We start from the raw sequence: 27,986 nt of genomic DNA on the forward strand, positions 1-27,986 counted from the left end.
ATGAGGTGCCATCCCCTAAGGCAGGAGGAACTGGCACAGCACGAGGAAGAACACGACTGTCTCCGGGAGCCTGACTCCAGCAGCTGCTACACGATCGGTGGGCACCAGAGGGGCACTAACATGGCTCAGCGTGGTGGGGTCACCTGGAGCTATCAGCACATCCCGAGCGTCACCCGGGCTTACACCACCGCCTGCTGCATCACCACTGCCGCTGTGGTAAGTGCCCAGCTGACTGCCAGGGATCAATGCCACCTGTCAGTCAGATGTAGTGCACACATCTCACCCGGGCACCTGCCCTTACCCCTGTACCCTCTTCTCTGCAGCACATGGAACTGGTCAGCCCGTTCCAGATTTACTTCAACCCTGATCTGATCTTCAGAAGGCTGCAGGTAAGTGTCTATGGGACAGCTGGAAACTGGGGTGTGATCGCTGGGAAATCACCATTGACCATCTCACTGGAAGCATTGTTAATTAATTTATATGTATGATATGATCATTAGAGCGTGCTTATATATTCTATAGGGATAGAGGACCATATGGACCCATTGCATAGTACATGTCTCCTTGTGTACCTTAATTACTATAGACAGGGGTTCTTTCATTCCTGGAAACTATTTATTCTGCTAATGGCACATTGGGCCTGGATCCCAGCACAGCCATAGACACTGCTTATGTTCCTGGAGAGCACTACAGTACTGTCACCCACAGATGCCCATGTTGGTTGTACCAAGCAATTGCCCATCAATCAGTGTTATGACAGGTCAGAAAAGTCTACAGACACATTTTACAATTTCTCTGATGATCTTTATAGAAATCATATAGGGGGAGATTTATCAAAACCTGTGCAGAGGAAAAGTTGCCCAGTTGCCCATAGCAACCAATCAGATCACTGCTTTCATTTTTCACAGGCCTTCATAAAAATGAAAGCAGCAAGCTGATTGGTTGCTATGGGCAACTGGGCAACTTTTCCTCTGCACAGGTTTTGATAAATCTCCCTCATAATAGTTACATTTACACTGCGGTCACATGATAAACTGGAATGCGCCAAATATGAGGGAGAAGGAAAATCTATCACATTGCAGATCTCCTGCATGCACTCTAAAGCTGAGTGTACACTGCATAAACATTCGCGACTTTTTTCATTTTACACAAGCTTTTTTGGACATAATCAGAGGATAAAACAGCTCATTAATTACAGGCTATTTTTTCCCAATTATGAACGAAAAAAAAACAACAACACACATGTAAGATTATATATGTTGCTAAATTCTATGCAGTGTGAACCCGGCCTAAGGGTCCATTCACAACTCATTTTGAGCATCTGGCAGTCTCATACAGCGGGAGTATGTTAAAAGGGTATTCAAGTGAAAAACTATTTTTTTTTTTCATATCAACTAGCTCCAAAAAGTTAAACAGATTTGTAAATTACTTCTATTAAAAAATCTTAATCCTATCAGTACTTATCAGCTGCCGAAGTGGATTTGTTCTTTTCAGGCTGACAACAGTGCTCTCTGCTGACACCTCTGTCTGTCTCAGGAACTGTCGAGAGCAGGAGAGGTTTGCTATGGGGATTTGCCCCTGCTCTGGATTGCCCTTTTGTCAGACATAAAAGTAGAATTTAAAGGGGTACTCCGGTGGAAAACTTTTTTTTTTTTTTAAATCAACTGGTGGCAGAAAGTTAAACAGATTATTTAATAGAAGTATTTTACAAATCTAAGACTTCCAGTACTTATTAGCTACTGAATACTACAGAGGAAATTCTTTTCTTTTTGGAACACAGAGCTCTCTGCTGACATCTCTGTCCATTTTAAGAACTGAGTAGGAGAAAATCCCCATAGCAAACATATGCTGCTCTGGACAGTTCCTAAAATGGACAGAGATGTCAGCAGAGAGCACTGTGCTCGTGATGTCAGCAGAGAGCTCTGTGTTCCAAAAACAAAAGCATTTCCTCTATAGTATTCAGCAGCTAATAAGTGCTGGAAGGATTAAGATTTTTTAATAGAAGTAATTTATAAATCTGTTTAACTTTCTGGCACCAGTTTTCCACCGGAGTACCCCTTTAAGTCTGGTTATCCCTATATACCAGAAATAAACGTTATTGGCATGTAAAGATGTACATACCAAAAAAAAAATGTAATTCCACCGGAGTATCCCTTTAACTTCAGCAGCTGATAAGTACTGGTAGGATTAAGATTTTTTTTAATAGAAGTAAGTTACAAATCTGTTTAACTTTCTGGAGCCAGTTGATATGAAAAAAAAAATGTTTTTCACTCAATACCCCTTTAAAACCACCTCCTGCCTCATCCCTGCCGCACCCCATTGATGTTAATGAGTCAGCTAGTGTTTTCAGGCAGCTAATTTTTGGACCATATCTAGTTTTCGAACAGGATTCAAAATTGCTGCATTTTTTTATTTTGGAAGTGAAACCACTAGAGATGAGCGAACTTACAGTAAATTCGATTCGTCACGAACTTCTCGACTCGGCAGTTGATGACTTTTCCTGCGTAAATTAGTTCAGCCTTCAGGTGCTCCGGTGGGCTGGAAAAGGTGGATACAGTCCTAGGAAAGAGTCTCCTAGGACTGTATCCACCTTTTCCAGCCTTTCGGAGCACCTAAAAGCTGAACTAATTTATGCAGGAAAAGTCATCAACTGCCGAGCCGAGAAGTTTGTGACGAATCGAATTTACTGTAAATTCGCTCATCTCTAGAAACCACCATAGTGAAAAACTATAATTGAAAGAGGCATCTTTTTCTTTTTATTGGACTTTCTCCTGGTTTTTGGCAAAAATTACTGACTAGAAAATCAAAATGTTTTTCGTTTGTTTTTGGGCTATATTCACAATTCACAATTTTTTGTCCCTCATGTTGAGCTTTATTTTCTGCCATTTCTATATTTACACAGTTTTTTCAGTTATTTATGCTCAAAACAAGGTTTAAAAACCATGTGTAAACATAGCCCATGTGACCCAGGAGTTTTCACTGCTCAGTACATCACATGTGCACAGTATCGACAGTAAGGTTGATAAAGGAGTCTGCAGCATGACACTTTATGTTCGCAATATGCTGCAGGTTCTTGCAAATTTTCCCCATTGACTTTAATAGAGAAGTCGAGATCCACAATAAAACCTCAGTGTTATGGACATTGCATCAGAAATTATGCGCAGAAAAGGATTTTAAAAACACTTATTTTACATTTCCTGTACTAAAATCTGCAGCAGCAAATTCGCGTTCATTCTTTCAGTGGAACAGTGGAATTCGCTCTTCCATGCATAGCTGTCAATGGTGAGGGCACATGTCCGAGCGGTCCTAGCACCGGCTGATTGGGTCAGCATCTACCACATATAGAATGTCCACCCTGAACTTTTCTGGGCAGATATTCCGCTGTCTTAATGGGCCCTAAATGTTATTACTGCAAGTGAAACCTTCATTGTAACTGCTGTCTGAAGGTCCAGCCACATGTATTGGAAATGCTACTCATTTTACATAGTATAAAAATCTGCAGCATTTCTGCAATAAATCTGCAGTGTTGTAGATTTTGCTGCAGAAACTCTGTCCACGTGATCTGCTGGAAATCTACTTCCTGCAGGGGTAAGCCACAGCCTGACAGCTCTGGTGCCTCCTTATTCCTTTGACCCCTTAAGGACCAGAGCGTTTTTTGCACATCTGACCACTTTCACTTTAAGCATTAATAACTCTGGAATGCTTTTACCTATCATTCTAATTTCGAGACAGTTTTTTCGTGACATATTCTACTTTATGTTAGTGGTAAAATTTTGTCGATACTTGCATCATTTCTTGGTGAAAAATTCCAAAATTTGATGAAAAAATTGAAAATTTAGCATTTTTCTAACTTTGAAGCTCTCTGCTTGTATGGGTCTACAAGAACTCGCATGTTCTTGTAGACCCATTGTTTGAATTTTTACAAGAGGTAAAAGGAGACAAATCCTTTCAAAATGTGTAACCCAATTTCTCTCGAGTAAGGAAATATCTCATGTGTAAGTCAAGTGTTCGGCGGGCACTGTAGAGGGCTCAGAAGGGAGGGAGCGACAATGGGATTTTCAAGAGTGAGTTTTTCTGAAATCGTTTTTGGGGGGCATGTCACATTTAGGAAGCCCCTATGGTGCCAGAACAGCAGAACCCCCCCCCCCCCATGGCATGCCATTTTGGAAACTACACCCCTCAAGGCACATAACAAGGGGTCCAGTGAGCCTTAAAACCCCAAAGGTGTTTGACAACTTTTCGTTAAAGTCGGATGTGTAAACGGAAAAAAAAAAAAATTTCACTAAAGTGCTGTTTTTTTCCACCCAAATTTACCATTTTTATAAAGGGTAATGGGAGAAAATGCCCCCCAAAATTTGTAACCCCATCTCTTCTGAGTATGGAAACACCCCATGTTAGGACGTAAAATGCTCTGCGGGCGAACTACAATGCTCAGAAGAGAAGAAGTCACATTTGGCTTTTTGAAAGCAAATTTGGCTGAAATGGTTTTTGGGGGGCATGTCGCATTTAGGAAGCCCCTATGGTGCCAGAACAGCAAAAAACAAACAAAAAAAACACATGGCATACTATTTTGGAAACTACACCCCTCAAGGAACGTAACAAGGGGTACAGTGAGCCTTAACACTTCACAGGTATTTCACGACTTTTTGTTAAAGTTGGATGTGTAAATGAAAAAAATATTTTTTTTCACTAAAATGCAGTTTTCCCCCCAAATTTTACATTTTTACAAGGGGTCATAGGAGAAAATTACCCCCAAAATTTGTAACCCCATTTCTTCTGAGTATGGAAATACCCCACGTGTGGACGTCAAGTGCTCTGCTGGCGCACTACAATGCTCAGAAGAGGAGGAGCGCCATTGAGCTTTTGGAAAGGGAATTTATTTGGAATGGAAGTCAGGGGCCATGTGCGTTTACAAAGCCCCCCCGTGGTGCCAGAACAGTGGACCCCCCTCCCACATGTGACCCCATTTTGGAAACTACACCACTCACAGAATTTAATAAGGGTTTCAGTGAGTATTTACACTCCACTGGCGTTTGACAGATCTTTGGAACAGTGGGCTGAGCAAATGCAAAATTACATTTTTCATTTTCACGGACCGCTGTTCCAGAAAACTGTCAGACACCTGTGGGGTGTAAATTCTCACTGCACCCCTTATTACATTACAGGAGGGGTGTAGTTTCCAAAATGGGGTCACATGTGGGGGGGGGTTCCATTGTTCTGGCACTATGGGGGCTTTGTAAACACACGTGGCCTTCAATTCCGGACAAATTTTCTCTTCAAAATCCCAATGGCGCTCCCTCTCTTCTGAGCATTGTAGTTTGCCCGCAGAGCACTTTACATCCACATATGGGGTATTTATATACTCAGAAGAAATGGGGTTACAAATTTTGGGGGACTTTTTTCCTATTTTACCTTGTGAAAATGAAAAATTTAGGGTAACACCAGCATTTTAGTGAAAACATTTAATTTTTATTTTTATTTTCCTATCCAACTTTAATGAAAATTTGTCAAACACCTGTGGGGTGTTAAGGCTCACTATACCCCTTGTTACATTCTGTGAGGGGTGTAGTTTCCAAAATGGGGGTCACATGTGGGTATTTCTTTTTTTGCGTTTATGTCAGAACTGCTGTAAAATCAGCCACCCCTGTGCAAATCACCAATTTAGGCCTCAAATGTACATAGTGCGCTCTCACTCCTGAGCCTTGTTGAGTGCCCGCAGAGCATTTTACGCCCACATATGGGGTATTTCTGTACTCAGGAGAAATTGCGTTACAAAGTTTGGGGGTCTTTTTTTCCTTTTACCTCTTGTGAAAATAAAAAGTAAAGGGCAACACCAGCATGTTAGTGTAAATTAATTATAATTTTTTTTTTTTACACTAACAGGCTGGTGTAGAACCCAACTTTTCCTTTTCATAAGGGGTAAAAGGAGAAAAAGCCCCCCAAAATTTGTAGTGCAATTTCTCCCGAGTACGGATATACCCCATGTGTGGCACTAAATTGTTTCCTTGAAATACGACAGGGCTGCGAAGGGAGAGAGCGTCATGCGCATATGAGGACTGAATTAGGGATTGCATAGGGGTGGACATAGGGGTATTCTATACCAGTGATTCCCAAACAGGGTGCCTCCAGCTGTTGCTAAACTCCCAGCATGCCTGGACAGTCACTGGCTGTCGGGAAATGCTGGGAGTTGTTGTTTTGCAACAGCTGGAGGCTCCGTTTTGGAAACACTACCGTACAATAAGTTTTTCATTTTTATTGGGGGGGGGGGGGCAGTGTAAGGGGTGTATATGTAGTGTTTTTAGGGTACATTCGCACTGGCGGATTACGGCGAGTTTACCGCTAGGATTTGGGCTGCGGCAAAAAATTTGTCGCAGCTCATACTTGAAGCAGGAAACACACTGTAAACCCGCCAGTGTGAATGTACCCTGTACATTCACATGGGGGGGGCAAACCTCCAGCTGTTTCAAAACTACAACTCCCAGCATGCACTGACAGACCGTGCATGCTGGGAGTTGTACTTTTGCAACAGCTGGAGGCACACTGGTTGGAAAACCTTCAGTTAGGTTCTGTTACCTAACTCAGTATTTTCCAACCAGTGTGCCTCCAGCTGTTGCAAAACTACAACTCCCAGCATGTACTGATCACGAAGTGCATGCTGGGAGATGTAGTTATGCAACAGCTGGAAGTACGCAACTGCAACTCCCAGCATGCCGAGACAGCTGTTTGCTGTTTGGGCATGCTGGGATTTGCAGTTTTGCAACATCTGGAGGTCTACAGTTTAGAGACCACTGCACAGTGATTTCCAAACTGTGGACCTCCAGATGTTGCAAAACTACAAATCCCAGCATGCCCAGACAGCAAACTGCTGTGTGGGCATGCTGGGAGTTGTAGTTTTGCAAGATCTAGAGGGTGACAGTTCGCTGCACAGTGATCTCCAAACTGTGACCCTCCAGCTGTTGCAAAACTACAAATCCCAGCATGACAGATGTCTGGGCATGCTGGGAGTTGTAGTTTTGCAACATCTGGAGGGCTACAGTATAGAGACCACTGTATAGTGGTCTCTAACTGCAGCCCTCTAGATGTTGCTAAGCAACTTACCGGCTTCCGTCGGATCCAGGGAGACAGCCGAACGACATGCTGCCCATGCCGATCTCCGACACCGACCGTTGCCCGCAGCCTCGCCCGCAGGGTAAGTGGACGTCGGCGCTCGGTCCCCTTCGTTTCCCTGTTCTGCCCCGCCTATTGTGGGTGGGCAGGATGGGGAAACCGAAAGTTAATCCCCGCCCCCGATCTGCTATTGGACGTCACTTCTAGACACCCAATAGCAGGGATAGGAGGGGTGGCACCCCTGCCACCTCACTCCTATCCCTTCAGGGGGATCATGGGTGTCATGGACAACTGCGATCCCCCTTATATTCCAGTTCACCATAGACCCATAATGACCTGGAATTGCGCAAATCGCAAGTGTGAATTCAACATGGGGGGGTCTGATGACCCCGCTGGGCATTTGCACGGGGTGCCTGCTGATCGATATCAGAAGTCACCCGGTCCGGTACCCGCCCGACGGGGACCGAAATCCCCACGGGCGTACAGGTACGCCCTTGGTCCTTAAGTACCAGGGAGCAAAGGCGTACCTGTACACCCTTGGTCCTTAACAGGTTAAGAACAAAAGGATCAGGTGGTGAAAATCCAACACGCCTTGGTGGAGATTCGGGAGGCCACCATACACCTTAGGCTATGTTCACACAACTGAAATTCTGCACAGAGAATCATTCTGCGGACATTCCGCAAACTGCGGGGCCCCAGCATAATATGCCAGCGCTAGGACTACACAGGAATGCGCCATCTCATAGACAGCTATGCATTCCATGCGGACTCCACACAAAGAAAGAACGTGTTCATTCTTTGTGCGGACACTGAAAATTTTATTTCCATGCTGGAACCATCTGGCAAGTGCACTGCTAAGTGCACCATGCAACAGAATCCTGTTGAATTCAACGGGACTCTGCTGCAGAAGAATTTTCATGCGGACATTCCAAGCAGAATTCCGCACAGAAATTCTGAGGTGTGAACATAGTCTTAGAGAGTCAGCTAAACACACTGACACTGGCAGGTGTGAACAATTTTAATATTATGAAGGAGATTTATCAAGCTCCGTAGATAAATGTTCCGACTCAGACTCCACAGTTTTTTGTACTTCCGACTCCTCTGTATTAATATGCGAATGTATTTATGAACACTTACAGTTGAATCCAAGAAGCTGTTCCACCAAGTTCTTCTAAGCCCTTCTAGCAGAGAGAGGTAGTTGGGCAGAAGCTGCTGCCTTCTCCTTTTTGTGTGCTGATCTGCTGCTGAAGATAGGGCAGTGGGAGGATCCAGGAAGGGGCATTTATTGTAAAACATGATTTCCCTAGTAGAATCCCATAGTCATGTTTAAAATTTAAGCTAACAATCGGAGTTAACACGTTTTTATAGCCTTAGCTGAATGGCAGCAGTTTTTCCAATGGTTTACAGCTTCAGTCTTGAACTATTGACCCTCCATTCCCTTCACTTATACAAGTGTCTCTAGTCCTGCAAAAAACATTTACTTAACCCCTTAAGGACGCAGCCCTTTTTCACCTTAAGGACTGAGCCCTTTTTCGCAATTCTGACCACCGTCACTTTACAAATTAATAACGGGAAAACGCTTTTACCGAATATTCTGATTCTGAGAGTTTTTTTCGTGACATATTCTACTTTATTTTGGTGGTAAATTTTCGGCGTTACTTGAATCCTTTTTTGGTGAAAAATCCCCAAATTTCATGAAAATTTAGCATTTTTCTAACTTTGAAGCTCTCTACTTGTAAGGAAAATGGATATTCACAATAAATTAGATTTTTCTTCACAAATACAATATGTCCACTTTATGTTGGTATCATAAAATGGACATATTTTTGCTTTTTGAAAAAATTAGAGGGCTTCAAAGTAGAGCAGCAATTTTCAAAAATGTCATGAAAATTGCTAAATCTGAAGGGACAGATGTTACAGAACTACAACTCCCAGCATGCCTGGGCAGTCGAGGCATGCTGAGAGTTTTAGTTTAGCAACATCTGGAGGGCTACTGTTTGGGCACCACTGTAACAGTGGTCTTCAAACTGTGACCCTCCAGATGTTGCAATATAAAATAAGAAAAGTGCGCGCCGGACTACTACTTTAATCCCTTATCAGTGAGAGGCTAGGTTACCCATGGTTCCCTGTAACAACAGAGCGCAACATTACGCTCCTAATTGTGCGTTGCGTGCCATATAGTAAAGCACATGAAAAGCATGCTTCTTCACGGTCACTTAACGTGTTCGTTTTGCGGTTACATGAGGCACTGCATGCATTGGTCTTTATTCTTACAGTAGAGAAGTCATTAATTATAACTTTTTGTGAATTGGGAAATTTTTTTATTCCAATCTAAATTTAGTAGGAGTCGGAGCATTGTTTGCCGACTCCGACTCCAGGTATCCAAAATTTCGTCCGACTCCACAGCACTGGTACTTGCGCACGTGCGACTTTTCTATACATGCTGCGACTTTTTAATTTTTGCTCATTCCAAAGCACATTTCTGAAATCTGCTCACGTAGTAATTTTTTTTGTTACTTTGCAGTGGTCGTGTATTTATCAAATGCGGTAGTCGCTATTAGAGATGAGCGAACTTACAGTAAATTTGATTCGTCACAAACTTCTCGGCTCGGCAGTTGATGACTTATCCTGCGTAAATTAGTTCAGCCTTCAGGTGCTCCGGTGGGCTGGAAAAGGTGGATACATTCCTAGGAAAGAGTCTCCTAGGACTGTATCCACCTTTTCCAGCCCACCGGAGCACCTGAAAGCTGAACTAATTTATGCAGGAAAAGTCATCAACTGCCGAGCCGAGAAGTTTGTGACAAATCGAATTTACTGTAAGTTCGCTCATCTCTAGTCGCTATTTATGAAGAAAAAAAGTTGCATCTCCATTTAAAAGTCGCATATGTATTCCAGGTCCAACCTGGCTTACAGAAAGTGCCTACGTCTGCAGAAAAGGACATTAACACCCACTTTAACAACTGTTCTAGTTCTGTATCATGAAACAAAGCTACTACATTAATGTTAATTATAGAAAAAAATTTATTATATACCGTATTTATCGGGGTATACCACGCACCGGCCTATAACACGCACCCTCATTTTACCAAGGATATTTGGGTAAAAAAAGTTTTTTACCCAAATATCCATGGTAAAATGAGGGTGCGTGTGTGCGCGTGTGTATACCCCGATACACCCCCAGGAAAGGCAGGGGGAGAGAGGCCGTCGCTGCCCGCTTCTCTCCCTCTGCCTTTCCTGGGGTCTAGAGCCCTGCTGCCGGCCCTTCTCTCCCCCTGGCTATCGGCGCCGCTGCCCGTTCTGTCCCCCTGACTATCGGTGCCGGCGCCCATAGCCAAGGGGAGAGAAGCGGCGCCGACAGCCAGGGGACAGCCAGGGGGAAAGAAGGGGCAGCGGCACCCATTGCCGGCGCCACTGCCCCGTTGCCTCCCCCCATCCCCGGTGGCATAATTACCTGTTGCTGGGGTCGGGTCCGCGCTGCTGCAGGCCTCCGGCGTGCACCCCCTGCGTCGTTGCTATGCACGGCGCACTGACGTCATGCGCCGCTCTGCGCATAGCAATGACGCAGGGGACGCACGCCGGAGGCCTGCAGCAGCGCGGACCCGACCCCGGCAACAGGTAATTATGCCACCGGGGATGGGGGGAGGCAACGGGGCCGCTGCCCTTCTCTCCCACCGGCACCGATAATCAGGGGGACAGAACGGGCAGCGGCGCCGATAGCCAGGGGTAGAGAAGGGCCAGCAGCAGGGCTCTAGACCCCAGGAAAGGCAGGGGGAGAGAAGCGGGCAGCGACGGCCTCTCTCCCCCTGCCTTTCCTGGGGGTGTATCGGCGTATAACACGCACATAGACTTTAGGCTAAAAATTTTAGCCTAAAAAGTGCGTGTTAAATGCCGATAAATACCGTAACTAATAACTTAATTTTAATGGAGAAAAATAGACAAAATCCAGCTCACAATGCAATCATCCCTCGCTCGGACCATGCCATGGCAGGCACAAAAGCAGCGTAGCAGACAAAAGGGATAACCCAGCCAAAATCTTCTTTATTGACTAAGAGTTCCTGTTTGCTGGCTTTTATTCCATAAAGAAGATTTTGGCACTACTACCTCACTGGACAATTCCTATTTAGTGCCAGGCAGGCCAGTCAGGGTGTCACCCGATGCGGTACGCCGCCCCTGCCCCCCCCCCCGTCACACTCTAGCAACGCTATTGGTAATAAAGGGTAGATAAAGAACTTTGGCTATTAGCATAAGGGAAAACTTTTCTGCTTTAAAAAATGCTTTTGTAAGCAGGTTTCGGGGTTTTGCTTACATACGATTTATTTATCAAGGTCGTGTGACTATTTGATAAATAGGTCGCATGTAAGCAAAAGTAAGTTAAATTGTCATAAGTGCCATACATTTGAAAAGAATGATAAATCTCCTATGTGTATGGACACTATAAGCCAGGCATCCATCATGCTCTCTACACTGTAGGGTAGTTGTAAAACCTGTAGGAGTCTAAAAAGTGGATCCCCCCACCTTCAGGGTACATAAAGTCAATGGGGGAGAGTTATTAAAACCTGTGCAGAGGAAAAATTGCCCAGTTGCCCATAGCAACCAATCGGAATGCTTCTTTCCTTTTGCAGAGGTCTCTATAAAAATGAAAGAATCGAGCTGATTGGTTGCTATGGGCAACTTTTCTCTGAACAGGTTTTGATAAATCTCCCCCAATGAGGGAGATTTATCAAACCCTGTGCAGAGGAAAAGTTGACCAACCAATCAGATCACTTCTTTCAATTTTCACAGGCCTCTTTAAAAATGAAAGAAGCAATATGATCGGTTGCTATGGGCAACTGCACCACTCTTCCGCTCTACAGTCTTGTGGTAAAATCAGCCAATGTAGTCTCTGGACCAGAAAATACGCAACCCTTCCCCTCTTATTATTGTCTACTTACGTGATTGGTGTATATCCAGTAAGAAAACTTGACGTGTCCTAACCAGTGTTCTTTATACCTTTGATGATCACATTTACTAATATTTTACTGTCTTTTCATTCCACAGATTTGGAGACTAGTGACCAATTTTCTGTACTTTGGACATCTGGGTTTCAGTTTTCTTTTCAATATATTTTTGGCGTATCCTCACATACTAGTACCGATTCAACCTTTAAGGGCACCCTTATGTGTCACCTGACTTGGCACGACTAGAGATTGTGTGATAATTGCAGGCGGGACCTCGACTTGCTGCTTTAAGCTGTGGCAAGTCCAGAGGCAGCCCATTATTAATGGCTCGCCAATGCTATTTGTAGCCACTTGAGTTTATCCTTCGATGAATGTAGGCTACACCTAGACCTGCTTAAGTTGGCAAGTCTAGGTGTTGCCTGCAATAACCATAAATGCAGTAGCAATTATTAAAAGGGAATACACACATTAGTCATAACATTAAAACTACTTACAGGTGACGTGAATACATTTAGATTTAGGGTACGTTCACATAGGAAATCCGCTGTGAGTTGTTACCATTCACTTCAATAGGTCAGTGGGAAATCAGCAATTGTGCCAAATTTTCAGCAGACCTATTGAAGTTAAAGGATACCTTTCATCAAAAAAACTTTTGATATATTATAGATTAATGTATGCAGAATAACTTTCCAATAGCATGTTATTAAAAAATATGCTTCTTTCTATTTAATTTTCCACTTTGAAAAAATTACCAGTCCTTTTTTTTTTTTTTTTTTTAATAGATTTCAGACTCATGCAGGAGTCCTAAATCTCAGACAGCAGCCGGAACACAGACAAACTCACCACTGCTCACTGCCAGGGAGCAGTGTTGAGCTTGTCTGTGTCCCGGCTGCAGTCTGAGATTTAGGACTCCAGCATGAGTCTGAAATCTATAAAAAAAAATAAAAGGACTGGTAGGGAGACCCCTAGTGGTCGTTTTTTCAAAGTGGAAAATTAAATAGAAAGAAGCATATTTTTTAATAACATGCTATGTGAAAGTTATTCTGCATACATTAATCTATAATATATCAAAAGTTTTTTTGATGAAAGGTACCCTTTAATGGTAGTAAAACTCAAGGCAGGCCTCCCGAATTGGGAAACCTGAAGCGCGTTATCAGTATGTGAACTTACCCTTAGAATGTATATCTGCTTCACTTCCCTTAGTCCGGTCAACATATGGACAGGTGGAAATGTTACTAGTCACCTGATCACTATATAACACTGCTCCATTCACCTGGGGTACAAGAGACGTCCATTCTCAAGATCAGTGGTGTGTGACCAGTAACTGAGCGCTGTATATTCTGTATTACAAAGCAGATCCCAGAAGTAGGGGCATTGTGATTAAAGTATCACTGTGCGAGGGCTAAAAAGGAGCACAATAATTGTTTGTCTGCACTGAGAAGATCACTGTTTTAGTGTATGCAGGCACTGTATGGAAGTTCTTTTCTTTTTGAATTTCTCTTCTGTCTGACCACAGTGCTCTCTGCTGACACCTCTGTCCATGTCAGGAACTGTCCAGAGTAGGAGAGGTTTACTATGGGGATTTGCTCCTGCTCTGGACATTTCCTGACATGGACAGAGGTGGCAGCAGAGAGCACGGTGGTCAGACAGAAAGGAAATTCAAAAAGAAAAGAACTTCCTCTATAGTATACATCAGCTGATAAAAACTGGAAGGACTAAGATTTTTAAATACAAGTAATTTACATTTCTGTATAACTGTCACCAGCTGATTTTTAAAACATTGTTTTCCACCAGAGTACCCCTTTAACCCCTTAAGGACGCAGGACGTAAATGTACGTCCTGGTGAGGTGGTACTTAACGCACCAGGACGTACATTTACGTCCTAAGCATAACCGCGGGCATCGGAGCGATGCCCGTGGCATGCGCGGCTGATCCCGGCTGCTGATCGCAGCCAGGGACCCGCCGACAATGGCCGACGCCCGCGATCTCGCTGGCGTCCGCCATTAACCCCTCAGGTGCCGGGATCAATACAGATCCCGGCATCTGCGGCAGTTCGCGATTTAAATGAACGATCGGATCGCCCGCAGCGCTGCTGCGGGGATCCGATCATTCATAACGCCGCACGGAGGTCCCCTCACCTTCCTCCGTGCGGCTCCCGGCGTCTCCTGCTCTGGTCTGTGATCGAGCAGACCAGAGCAGGAGATGACCGATAATACTGATCTGTTCTATGTCCTATACATAGAACAGATCAGTATTAGCAATCATGGTATTGCTATGAATAGTCCCCTATGGGGACTATTCAAGTGTAAAAAAAAATGTAAAAAATGTAAAAGTAAAAAAAAAGTGAAAAATCCCCTCCCCCAATAAAAAAGTAAAACGTCCGTTTTTTCCTATTTTACCCCCAAAAAGCGTAAAAAACATTTTTTATAGACATATTTGGTATCGCCGCGTGCATAAATGTCCGAACTATTAAAATAAAGTGTTAATGATCCCGTACGGTGAACGGCGTGAACGAAAAAAAATAAAAAAAGTCCAAAATTCCTACTTTTTTAATACATTTTATTAAAAAAAAAAATTATAAAAAATTAATTAAAAGTTTTTTATATGCAAATGTGGTATCAAAAAAAAGTACAGATCATGGCGCAAAAAATGAGCCCCCATACTGCCACTTATACGGAAAAATAAAAAAGTTAGAGGTCATCAAAATAAAGGGATTATAAACGTACTAATTTGGTTAAAAAGTTTGTGATTTTTTTTAAGCGCAACAATAATATAAAAGTATATAATAATGGGTATCATTTTAATCGTATTGACCCTCAGAATAAAGAACACGTCGTTTTTACCATAAATTGTACGGCGTGAAAACAAAACCTTCCAAAATTAGCAAAATTGCGTTTTTCGTTTTAATTTCCCCACAAAAATAGTGTTTTTTGGTTGCGCCATACATTTTATGATATAATGAGTGATGTCATTACAAAGGACAACTGGTCGCGCAAAAAACAAGCCCTCATACTAGTCTGTGGATGAAAATATAAAAGAGTTATGATTTTTAGAAGGCGAGGAGGAAAAAATGAAAACGTAAAAATTAAATTGTCTGAGTCCTTAAGGCCAAAATGGGCTGAGTCCTTAAGGGGTTAAAGGGGTACTCCCGTGGAAACCTTTTTTTTTTTTTTTTTTTTTTGTATCAACTGGTGCCAGAAAGTTAAACAGATTTGTAAATTACTTCTATTAAAAAATCTTAATCGTTCCAGTACTTTTTAGGGGCTGTATACTACAGAGGAAATGTTTTTCTTTTTAGATTTCTCTTATGTGCTCTCAAAGTGCTCTCTGCTGACTTCTATTGTCCATTTTAGGAACTATCCAGAACAGCATATGTTTGCTATGGGGATTTTCTCCTACTCTGGACAGTTCCTAAAATGGACAGCAGAGAGCACTGTGGTCATGACATCAGAGAAATCTAAAAAGATAAGCATTTCCTCTGTAGTATATAGCCCCTAAAAAGTACTGGAAGGATTAAGATTTTTTAATAGAAGTAATTTACAAATCTGTTTAATATTCTGGCACCAGTTGATTAAAAAAATAAAATAAAAAATAAAAAGTTTTCCACGGGAGTACCCCTTTAAGTATCTGCTGCTAATGTCTTGGTGCTGGATAACCCACTGCACCTTCAGAAGTTTTAGAATGTCCATACCTTGATTGGTTAGATCTGCTTTAGCAACACGAGAGGCACCCCCCCAATAGTAGGCAGGGATTTACTGTTAGGATTGATCATGTTGCTGCCTTTATTAAAGTGACAAAAATAACATAAAAGCCACAAAGTGAAATGCATCATTTTATTTTGGTTATGTTGTTAGTTTCCTTTACAGATATTTCTTCTATCCAGGTACAGATATTGCAAAATGTTAGAAGAAACCTCCTTTAGAGGACGTACGGCTGATTTTGTATTCATGTTTCTCTTTGGAGGACTCGTCATTACAGTATCCTTTTTTGGAGATTTGAAAGAGTTCTACCCAAAACAAAGGCCTGGAACCAAAACATGGCTTTGCCTGTAACAACCAATCACAGCTCCGCTTTCATATCTTAAGGAGCGCTGTAGAATGAAAGCTGAGCTGTGATTGGTTGTTATGGGCAAAACCAGACCTTTTGGTTCCAGGCAGATTGATAAATCTGGGCCAATATGTCCGTATAAAAATAAAGGCCTATTTATAAAAATAAAACCCTATTGTGCTTAATGCTGGGGGTCATGCTTTGTGGCCATAAAATGATATTTGCTCAACTTTGTATATATTGGAAGGACTCCCAACCTAAAGCTCTGACTGCAATGTATCCCATTATAGGCCTATACACTGATTTTATTTTCCACTTCCAGGAGTTCAGATGATATACTGCAACGGTCCATATGTGTGCAGTTTGCTTCTATGGATGGTCCATGTTTGGAACTGTCCTTATATTGACATTTACATCCACGGGACATTTCGCCTTTGGTTTTTCCTTCTTTCCTTTTTAAAAATCATATCACTTTACATTTCCCACCTTCAGCCCCATATGAGGGCTTGTTGTTTGCACCACCAATTGTACTTTCTAATGAAATCACTTATTTCGCCACAAAATCTACGGTGAAACAATATATATTTATTTGTAGGGCAAAATTGGAAAAAAAAAACACATTTTGCTAATTTTGGGGACTTCCGTTTCTACGCAGGGCACTTTTCAGTAAAAATTACACTTTATATTTATTCTGTAGGTCCATATGATTAAAAAGATACCATACTTTTATTGTTTTTTATTTATTTTTTTACTACTATTCATTTTTTTAACTTTTTGTACAAAGATTAATATGCTTAACCTCTTAAGGACAAAGGGTGTACCTGTATGCCCCTGTCCCGCTCCCTTTCATAGCGGGTGGTTCCATGGCTAATGCGGGTCATCACCGATTGCGGTGATGCCCAGCATTAACCCTTTAGATGCTGCCATCAAAGTTGATTGCGGCATCTAAAATGTTAAAAAACACTTCCCGGCTGCTCAGCGGTGTCCTGATCAGGAGGGATGGTCCTTTCCCACCTCCTCGCCGTCCGATTGGTAATCCAAAGCTCCAGTCAGCTCCAATCAGAGTTAATAAAAGTTATTTAACCCCTTCCCTAAATAAAGAATGTAAACAAAAATAAACAGATGTGGCATCACCCCATGCATACATGTCTGAACTATAAATATAACATTACCAAAGTCCAGAATTGTGTGTTTTTTTAATCATTTTGTATACTCAAAACAAAATAAAACCTACATAAGTTGGGTATCATTTTAACTGTATGGACCTACAGAATAAAGTTAAGGTATCATTTTTACCAAAAAAGTGCCCTGCGAAGAATCAGAAGCCACCAAAAGTTACAAAATGGTGTCTGGTTTTCAATTTTGACCCACAATTCTTTTTGGTTTCGCCATAGATTTTTGGTATTTTTTTTTTGTGTGTACACCATTGGCACTACAGTTTCATTAAAGGACAAGTCTCATGATCAAAAACGTAACCCCTATCGGAAGGAAAGGGGATAAGTTTTAGATCGTGTGGGGTCCAAGCGCTGGGGCCCCCCGCGATCTCATGAACGGAGCCTTGGTGCACTAGCACAGGAGCACGTCACGACCACCGCCCGAAGCGGAGGCTACTACGCCCCCTCCATATAGCTCTATGGGAGAGCTGAAGATTGCCAAACGTCTCTCCCATAGAACTATATGGATGGGGGCATATGGCGCTTGGGGCGGGGGTCGTGAAGCGCTCCTGTGCTAGTTTTTGTCCATGAGCCTTTAACATTATATTCTAATAGTTCAGACACTTACGCACGTGGCGACACCAAATATATTTTAAATAAAATATTGTAAACATAAATAAATGTAAGAAGGGGGGATGATTCAAACTTATTAGGGAAGGGGGTTAATTCACATTTACTAACTTAATTTTACATTTTTTTTTTTTTTTTTTTACAATTTTTTAGTCCCCATCATTAGATTGCATACACTGTTCAATGCTATGCCATTGCATAGCATTGATCAGTGTTATCGGCACTCCATTGCTCCAGCCTGTCATGGCTGACTAGAGCCTTGGAGCGCTGATCAGGCAGCAGGGAACCAGGTAAGGAACCTTCTGCCGTCCTCTCAGCTGATTGGGACCCTGCAATTTCATTGTGGTGGTCCTGATTAGCCATCTGAGCTAGCCAGGATGAGGTTTTTCCTGTTTTAGATGATGCAATCAACTTTGATTGCAGCGTCTAAAGGGTTAATGCCAGACATTGCTGATTGGGCCATTGTCCGGCATTAACCCTTTAGATGCCGCAATCAAAGTTGATCTGGGACCCACTGTGTATGAAGCGCTGTGTACACCCACTGTGTATGAAGATCATATATGTATATGGAACAGGACTAGGGCTACAGGTACACCCGATGTCCTTAAGGTATTAAGCAAAAAAACTAAACAAAAACTGTACTTACCCCGCACCCTCCTTTTAAGCCTGGGCATCATTTTTAAATAGGCAATGTCAATTGAACAAACTTTGCATAGATCATTAGCAAAAGCAATATATCTAATTTTTGCAGCGTATTTAGCTGCAGATCCCCTGCTGAAGGCCCGCTCTATGCTGGCTTTACATGTGCCTGCTCTTAGTGGCAATACGCCGCTACGAGCAGACACACTGCAGCGATGTGCGCGGCGTAATCGCACATCGCGGCTGCTCTCCCTGCTCTGAGCTAGGCAGAGAGCTCCCGCTATGTGAGAGTATACTGCAACTCGCACATCGCAGTGTGTCTGCTGGTAGCGGCGTATTGCCACTACGAGCAGGCACATCTAAAGCCAGCATAGAGCGGGCCTTCACCAGGGGATCTGCAGCTTAAAATACGCTGAAAATACGTGCGTATGAACGTACCCTTAGACAGAATTTTTTATTTTTCCTGATATCAAAGGCCACAAAATCAGCTCAGCTTTGTCCCATGTCTGCAAAACAAGTCTATGAAGTGGGAGCAGGGAGCTGCAAGTTAGAGATGAAGTCTAAAATCTACTGAAACCACCATAAACAAGTTACCTGAAACGACAGAAGGTACGTTTTTAAGAAACCCCTTTAAGCCTCATGCACACAACATGGATGTATGATGGCACAAAAAGTGCTCCCAACTACAGCATGTGTTGGAGCATTTACCATTTTATCACTTCAAAAAGGTATAGTGGCACTATTGTTATAAAGTAGTCAGGGTCATTGGGTCATTTGCAGTGCTTTAGACTAGTTTTATGCAGTGGACACTGATTCATTATGTGCAACTTTTCTCTGAAAGTCTCAAAAAAGTCGCAGCACACACTCATACATCACTTCAGCCCTGGAAAGCAGTGTAAACGAGGAGAATGGACGTCAGTAACATGGGGGACAGGTTGAACACATCCCCCAGATGAACTGACGCGGTGTCGGTCCTCTGATGCCCCCCCCTCAATTGTGCCCGCAGGATAATTTAGAATAACGGACAGAAGGGGGAGGATGATGATGCTGAGCAGGCAAGTGAGGCAGCCTGTTTCCATTGCCTGACGCTTGGCTGCTTAGTTTATTTCCAGTGCCGCACGCTGACGGAAACAGCTGAGAAAAATAGGAGGACTCTGAGGTAATGTTCATCAAATGGCGTGTGACTTTTGGTGAATTTGGTGCAGGAAGTGTATTCTTAGGTGACTTTTCGCACCTATAATAGCACATATACTAGTAAAATATTGATGAATTTCCCTCTAAATACAAAAAGCATAGAAGAGACAGTTACCCGCACTCGCCGCTAGGCTTCAGGTCAGTCGACTTCACTTAAGCTGCTCACACGGACATCACCGGTTCCAGACCTGATGCAGGGCGCTCAGAGGCCATATGGATGCCACAATAAATGTAGTGGTAAAACAGGCTTATCTTCAGAAAATTCTGTGCAGAGAAATAGTCGTATCTCTTGCCCAGCCAGGGAGTGAAGCACAATGCCACCCACTTTCCCTGCTAATATGTCTGAACAATAGGTCAAAAGTTTTTTTAAATGACATGGTGGCAGATTTGAGCTAAATCTCTGCCCCCACAACACAGATTCTGTTGAAAACAGTAGTGGCCAGTCAGCCGGTGTATTCCCTCAGCCTGTAAAATGTACCACCTAGGATAGGTGTACTTTAAGAAACACTGCTTTAAAGCATACTGTAGCTTTTCAGAGTAAGTAGTGGTGTGGGTGCATAATGAACAGCACTATTTCTATTACAAGCCTCTCAGTCTACTTTTATCCCTCTGCAGACACTCACCCTCCTCCCCTCTCCATAGATGTCTATGGGCAGCTGTTACCAATGGTGAGCTGATCCATCTCACAACAGACTGGAACAAAAAGTGAATTATGTATTATGTAAAGCAGAGATATTAAAAACAAATATATCTAATATCTACAGTTATATTTTAGCTCTAAAAATAAATGTGTAACCTGACAGAAGTCCAGTAATGTCTTCAACACCATGATAAGAATAATGTATTTTGAATATTTAAATACTACCTGCTTTCCTAAAGAAGAGACAGATATTTGGTCTTTTTGTCAATCTCTCGTTCCTGGGCCAGGCTTTCACTCTGATGTTCGTATATGTTTGGTGCCGTAGAAATCCTTTTGTTCGAGTCAATATTCTTGGAATTCTCATGGTTCAGGCCCCTTATCTGCCCTGGGTGCTCATGGCTTTCTCCTTCCTATTAGGCGATTCCATCCTTGTGGATGTGCTGGGTAAGCTATAGAACTTTCAGTCTACTGCAAAATAATTTTAACCTCACACTTTACTCATAGCTGGCCCTATGCTAGACCATCTGTAATATTTTTTTTTTTTTTTTTATTGTTTTAGGCATGGCAGCTGGGCACATATACTTCTTTCTTGAGGATGTTTTTCCAAACCAACCAGGGGGAAAGAAGCTCTTAGCTACTCCAGAAATCTTGTGAGTATGATAAATCCAGATGAAGATGTGTCCTTACTCCAGCCATTTGTTGACATTTTATGCTGGCAGGAGTTCAGATAAAAGCCAGTTGTTGGCATAAGAGACATTATTTGCCTAATACTTTAAATTAGAACATCTTGTACTGGATAATCCACTGTATAAAAACAAGGATGTGTTCAATTGGTGCACTTTAAGATACAATGTAACCGTAGCCAAGGAGTTTTTAAAATAGGAATTCCCACTAAATTTTAGGGGTGAGGAGATTGTATTGCCCGGGCATGTGAATTGTTCAGCCATTTAGCCCTGCTTCAGGCAAGCAGAGCCAGGGTGCCACTCAAGGATCCAGGACTGTTAAGGGTGTAGCAACAGATACAGCAGCTAACAGCCGGCAAACAGAAATCGCTGATTAAAAGGGCACTCCCGTGGAAAACTTTTTTTTTTTTTTTTTTTTTTTTTAAATCAACTGGTGCCAAAAAGAAACATATTTCAAATTACTTCTATTAAAAAATCTTAATCCTTCCAGTACTTATTAGCTGCTGACTACTACAGGGGAAAAGGGTTTTCTTTTTGGAACACAGAGCTCTCTGCTGGCATCTCTGTCCATTTTAAGAACTGTCCAGAGTAGGAGACAATCCCCATAGAAAACATATGCTGCTCTGGACAGTTCCTAAAATGGACAGAGATGTCAGCAGAGAGCACTGTGTTCATGATGTCAGCAGAGAGCTCTGTGTTCCAAAAGAAAACCATTTCCACTGTAGTATTCAGCTAATAAGTACTGGAAGGATTAAGATTTTTTTTTATAGCCCTTAATTCCCTGGTTGAACTTGATGGACATATGTCTTTTTTCGACCGTACTAACTATGTAACTATATGTAACTATGTAACTATGTAATTTACAAACCTGTTTAACTTTCTGGCACTAGTTGATATAAAAAAAAAAAAAAAAAAGGTTTCCACAGGAGTACCCCTTTAACTTTCACAGCAGCATCTAAAAAGGGACATTTAAATGGACCCTGGTGGTCTAGCAGGGTGGATCAACCACCCCCCACCCCCTGTTGAGGTAGCCAGAGGGATTAACTCTCCTTCCTGTCTGTTTGTGGCTCTGGGATTGATAGAGCCTCTTTGGAGCAATACCACATATGGTTTATATTTATTTCTATTTATTTATATATATATATATATATATATATATATATATATATATATATATATATATATATATTTATTTATTTTTTTATGACAAAAGGGTAATTCAAACTTATTAGGGAAGGGGTTAAATCATCTTAACTTTTTTTTTTTTTTGCCGTGTTATAGCCCCCATAGGGGACTATAACATGCATTACATTGATCAGTGTTATCGGTCGATTGCTCAAGCCTGGATTTCAGGCATGGAGCAATCAAGCGCTGATCGGACGCGCAGGAGGCAGGTAAGGGACCCTTCTCGTGCGCCCTAGTTGATAGGGACACCGCTGTGGTCCCGATCAGCCTGAACGAGCAGCCTGTAATGCTTTTTTAATACTTTAGACGCTGCGATCAATTTTGATTGCCGCAACTAAAGGGTTAATGCCGGACATCACTGCGATCGGTGATGTCCGGTATTAGCCCCGGGTAGCCGCCGGGACTGACCAGATTTGACGCGGGGTCACCGTGTGAACCCGCATTATATCACGGGAGCAGGAGGTACAGGTCCTTAAGAGGTTAATGAAGACCTTATTTACATACTAGTTTTTGGTTGAAATTATATTCTGTACCGGGACAAGTGGCTTGTCATGAGGGATAAGTAGATTGTGCTACTGTTTTAGGCCCTTGGACACGTTTTTTTGTTTTTCCGCCACACCCCTGATCTGAAGGTATGCATGCATGCCCCTTCCTACAACTAGGAACCCTCTCAATATATTATGATCAGAAAACTCGTCTGTATGTCTCTTGCAGGAAACAAATATTTGATGAACCTCACCTGGACCCCAACTATGACCCTTTACCAGAAGATATTATAAACCAATGGGACAATGATCAAGCAGCTCAAAGTGACTAAAGTAACTGAAATAAACCCAAATTTCCTGAGTATCTTTAAATGAATGATTTTTCTAAGCTATGAACATTTAGCAGCTTTAGCCATACCATAAAGAAATGCAGGACAACAAATTTATTTTCCCCATAATTATCTTACGCCATATCCTTACCGTACATTGATCCTTTGAATTATTGGGTGAAGTACAGATTATAACCAAAAGCATACAAGCCCAGTTGACACATAAAGAGGGGGGAAAAAGCAAAACCTCAATGCAAAATATTGAGCATTATGTTTATTTAAAAAGTCCTCTACAAGTGCATGATGCACCTATACAAATTAAAAATAGAACACAAAAAAGCTTTACATTTCACGTACACAGGTATAAAGGAGGGCTTGGGACATCTGTCTCAGGTCTTCCGGTAGTCAGGTAGCACTAAAGCTTCACACTCTGTACATGGAAGGAAAGGATGAGGGAGTCAAACTAGGCAGCACCCAGCTGCTTTGAAAGTGGAATGTGTGGGTCCCCTGCACCTTCTGATTTGGGCTCAAGAGGTGCTAAGGTTACCCTCCTCTCCTCCACAACTCTTTAGTCTTAGAATTTTTTTTATTTTTTTTAATACATTTTTCACTTTTTTTTTATCAGTTACTTTTTGTTTATTTATGGGGCAAGGTTCCATCTCCAGGATGTGAACCGCGAGTTTCGTCGGGAGGGGACTGTTTACCAGGCCGGTGCAGTGTTGGCAAGACGTCTCATACGCCTATAGGGAGGAAAAGAGAAGAGGGGCAAGGTAAATGATAAGGAGGTTGTAGGTGTATTCTTAACACTAAGGCAGAGGATCATGTTATGTTCATGGGGGGATTTTAGTTTCACACTGGCCACTTGAAAAACATCTTGTGCAGGCACTCTTTATCCAACATGAAACCAAACCTGCATCAACGAAATGATCCTTCATCTCCTAAAGGCATGCTCTACAAAAGGCAGCAAATGTAAAACAATGGCACCTCTTCAAAACTTGAAATGCCAACTGCAAAGTCCGTTGCACACACGTCTACTTGCCTGTAGCCAAATGTTAGACAATTCTGGTTTAGATCAGGATTATGGGGAACTACGTGTGTAATCTCATAGCCTACTGCTGGAGCGGCTATGTGAAAAATGATATGTCAAGGCAATACAATAAGCCTGTACTATGATTTAATATTTATACAACTGTCTGCTATGGCAAAAGTATAGCACTACTTTTATTAATATAGTCAGTCCCATTGATTCTGATATGGTGGTGTGTTTTACTGAAAGTGCTGATTAATCTAGTGTGTATATTTATTACACTGAGGGCAAAGAAAGACTACCGTGCCAAACCAAAAGCTATCCTGGGACAGGTAAGGCATTTATGTAAAAACTCAAAATGTTAGTACGTTCACAGCCTTCTTCTCTGCAATATTCCACAAAAGCTACTAGGAAGCTTGTCCTACATGTCTTGTGCTCAGTGCCACCACTATTGTGGCTAACATCACCCATAAGCCCATACATTCTCTACAAAGGCACATGCTGCAGTTTATATAAGAATGTATTGCACTAAAAACATTTACAAAGAAGCACACTTGTACCCAACGCCACCAGAGCGGGCTGTGATCTATAGATACAAAATGTCCTCAACTACTGAAACCCAAAACTAGAAGCTAAACGTAGGTACTTACCGGCCTAGGAGTACAACAAACAATACCAACAAGACACTTAATTCCAACCTACACACATTACTTCAAAGAGAGATCTGCTATGGATTCCACCAACCAAGAGAACCAGAGTTCTCCAACCATTATAAACTATACATGATAGGTAGTGCATGAGCAAGCCAGGGACTCTAAACCTCAGATCAATCCTCCATCCATGTGTACCGTTTTAATTCTGCCCAAAGAGGCTCTCCAACCAGCGTGAGCCAATCTTTCTGAAACACAGCTCCTAGCCTACCATGAAAACATTAATACTGTCACTACACTGGCAAACACCTAAAAAGTAAAAATACAAGTCTTAATACTGCACATAAGTACTTCATAAAGCCACCACCTGTAATATAACCAGTGGCGATTCATGTTCCCTTAACCCAGCATGCACCAGTAGACTTCTCTACAGGAAGCAGCAGAAGTTAAAGGATATGGTTAGCGATTGAAGCAGCAAAGCTATATCTAGAACGACATTTCACAAGCATATTTTTGGCACCAGTTTTAAAGTATCATCTATCAATATAAAGATTACTAAAGCCTGATCAACAGAAATGAGAGATACTAAAGAACATTAAAGATTCTGTTGTGGGCACTCTTTAGTTGTAATCTTTGCTAGAAGAACCAGCAATATCCTATATGTCGTAGGTCCCACTAAAGGGAGGGGGGAAAAAAATCAAAAAGTTATGAGGCAAGAGGGTGATTGACTATCTCAATGTGAGACAAAGATGCTAGAAGTTGGAAATCAATGATAAGTGCATTAAGCCTCAGGGCCAAGTACCAGGATTCATGTTTAAAAACAGAAATATTTTTCTATTTAGGGGGAACTGGGCACAGATGGTGCTACTAAGCTAATGGCGAGCACTGGGAGAAATGTCCAATCCCACCAGCTAATGTCAAATGAAATACCAACACGACACTTGCAAAGTGTGATAATGATTAAAAGAGCAGCTCCACTGGCTGAAGCACGACAGCACAGACACGGATAGACACAAATCATCACTTCATAGGCTGGTGCGCAAAAGCGGAAAAGTCTTCCTCGTGGATGCTTCGAGGAAGTGCCACATTGTTGTCTATATTCTACCCCGGCGAGAAGCCCGGAAGGAAAAGCGTATGAAACGACGGTGGCACCTGGTGTTCCTGTCCTGGTCACGGATCTTCTTTTCCATTTCTGCATCTGTGAGAGTCTCCAGAAGAGGACACCATTGGTCTGCATCACCTGTATTTCGGATGGCGATCTCCACTGTTGGCAAGGGGTTTTCACTGCAATAAAGTATTCAAACGTTAAGGGAAAATGTCAGACTTCATAACGCCACAGTATCTAAAGCACTAAAGCCAGCAATCATTCATTTACTATAGATTAAAATACAAATATATTTGGATCAGGGCTTATGGGGGGTTATCCAGGAATAGAAAAACAGAGCTACTTTCTTCCAAAAACCACACCACACTTGTGCTTAGGCTGATAGTGGTACTGCAACTTGGCTCTATTCACTTCAATGGAACTGAGCTGCACCACCACACAAATTGTGTGCTGTGGTGCTGTTTTTGGAAGAAATCAGCTCAGTTTTTCTGTTTCTAAATCTCCATTAGGTTAGGGTCACACGTAACGTTCCGCAGTGTTTTTTTTACGATTTTACGCTGCGGATTCACCGGTGACCTCCAGCTGTTCCCACTAATGGTCAGAGTGTTTAGAACAGGCGGGGAGAGATCTGTACTAGATTCTCCCAGCACATTTTATTTTAGGGTGTCAGACCTCGGTAGTACACCTCCTTTCTACCCATATATTCCAGACATTTGAAAAATAAATTGGACCACCACTTGAAGTATATTTGCAAGATGTGCATAAATTTTATTTATCCTTGCCAAACAGTCGTGCTGTTATTTGAGTAATTTTGCAACATTTGAGGAAAGGCCCTTCATCAGGATTGTGCTGTATTCTCCTATATTAGGCATAGAGTGTTGTGTGCGGACCTATTTCGCTAATGTCTGGATGAAAAAAATAAAATAAATAAAAAGATCAGAATTGGTGGGGGTCCGAGAAAAGTATGTGTCTACTGCTTTCTCTCCTAGCTAAGTACCACATGACAGTATGCAACTCTATGGGACCGAGATGGTCGGCTCAGGTGCGTACTTCCCTCCCTGTTGTTGAAGCAATCAGATCAAACCTTTTGACATGTCTCTGGAAGATATCAAGCTTTTTTCAGTTTATAACAGGTACATGTTATACGTCTAGAGATATTTGAGTAAAAAACGGTTGTAGATGCAGTTCCCTAAAAAGTAAAGTTACCAAAATGTAACCACAAATATAGTGTAATAGTACACTGCTCAAAAAAATAAAGGGAACACTTAAACAACACAATGGGGGAGATTTATCAAAGCCTGCCCAGAGGAAAAGTTGCTGAGTTGCCCATAGCAACCAATCAGATCGCTTCTTTCATGTTTCAGAGTACTTTTCAAAAATGAAAGAAGGCTCTGATTGGTTGCTATGGGCAACTCAGCAACTTCTCCTCTGGGCAGGTTTTGATAAATCTCCCCCAATGTATCTCCAAGTCAATCACACTTCTGTGAAATCACACTGCCCACTCAGGAAACAACACTGATTGACAATCAATTTCACATGCTGTTGTGCAAATGGAACAGACAACAGGTGGAAATGATAGGCAATTAACAAGACACCCCCAATAAAGGAGTGGTTCTGCAGGTCGTGACCACAGACCACTTCTCAGTTCCTATGGTTCCTGGCTGATGTTTTGGTCACTTTGGAATGCTGGCGGTGCTTTCACTCTAGTGGTAGCATGAGACGGCATCTACAACCGACACAAGTGGCTCAGGTAGTGCAGCTCATCCAGGATGGCACATCAATGCAAGCTGTGGCAAGAAGGTTTGCTGTGTCTGTCAACGTAGTGTCTAGAGCACGGAGGCGCTACCAGGAGACAGGCCAGTACATCAGGACGCATGGAGGAGGCTGTAGGAGGACAACAACCCAGCAGCAGGACCGCTACCAATGCCTTTGTACAAGGAGAAGCACTGCCAGAGCCCTGCAAAATTACCTCCAGCAGGCCACAAACGTGCATGTGTCTACTCAAACGGTCAGAAACAGACTCCATGAGGGTGGTGCTTGCAACCCAACACTGTGCAGGACGTTTGGCATTCGCCAGAGAACACCAAGATTGGCAAATTCGAAACTGGCACCCTGTGCTCTTCACAGATGAAAGCAGGTTCACACTGAGCACATGTGACAGAGTCTGGAGATGC

The 27,986-nt window shown here is 42.4% G+C and overlaps 2 protein-coding genes across 4 annotated transcripts in view; one reads left to right on the plus strand and one right to left on the minus strand.

Moving 5' to 3' along the window:
* On the plus strand, positions 1-23,627 carry DERL3 (derlin 3). Of its 2 annotated transcripts, XM_056531488.1 has the most exons (7): positions 1-216; positions 324-389; positions 12,145-12,218; positions 15,928-16,021; positions 20,597-20,792; positions 20,908-20,998; positions 22,931-23,627. In XM_056531488.1, the coding sequence occupies exons 1-7, from the start codon at positions 1-3 to the stop codon at positions 23,031-23,033; spliced, it is 840 nt and encodes a 279-aa protein (XP_056387463.1). In that variant the 3' UTR covers positions 23,034-23,627. The 2 variants fall into 2 exon arrangements, with proteins under 2 accessions (XP_056387463.1, XP_056387474.1); XM_056531499.1 differs by lacking the exons at positions 1-216; positions 324-389 and adding an exon at positions 11,830-12,056.
* Positions 23,290-27,986, minus strand: part of SMARCB1 (SWI/SNF related, matrix associated, actin dependent regulator of chromatin, subfamily b, member 1) — a 19,599-nt gene continuing 14,902 nt past the window's right edge. The window contains exons 8-9 of one of the 2 annotated variants that reach the window (XM_056531474.1): positions 25,860-25,991; positions 23,290-23,770 (exon numbers count right to left, since the gene is read on the minus strand). In XM_056531474.1, the coding sequence (XP_056387449.1) occupies positions 23,731-23,770; positions 25,860-25,991 (172 nt within the window). In that variant the 3' untranslated portion in view covers positions 23,290-23,730. Of the gene's footprint in view, positions 25,992-27,986 lie in introns of both variants that reach the window. The other variant, XM_056531467.1, reaches the window with a different exon arrangement.

Source organism: Hyla sarda, chromosome 1 (genome assembly GCF_029499605.1).
Source record: "Hyla sarda isolate aHylSar1 chromosome 1, aHylSar1.hap1, whole genome shotgun sequence".
NCBI classification, from domain to species: Eukaryota; Metazoa; Chordata; class Amphibia; order Anura; family Hylidae; genus Hyla; species Hyla sarda.

What these genes read in the sequence shown, in the direction of transcription:
- DERL3 (XM_056531488.1), top strand. Translation starts at nt 1, where the DNA reads ATGAGGTGCCATCCCCTAAGGCAGGAGGAACTGGCACAGCACGAGGAA. An exon ending in TGATCTTCAGAAGGCTGCAG is followed by an intron (nt 390 to 12,144) that starts GTAAGTGTCTAT and finishes TTCATTCCACAG; the next exon opens with ATTTGGAGACTAGTGACCAA. An exon ending in TTAGCTACTCCAGAAATCTT is followed by an intron (nt 20,999 to 22,930) that starts GTGAGTATGATA and finishes TGTCTCTTGCAG; the next exon opens with GAAACAAATATTTGATGAAC.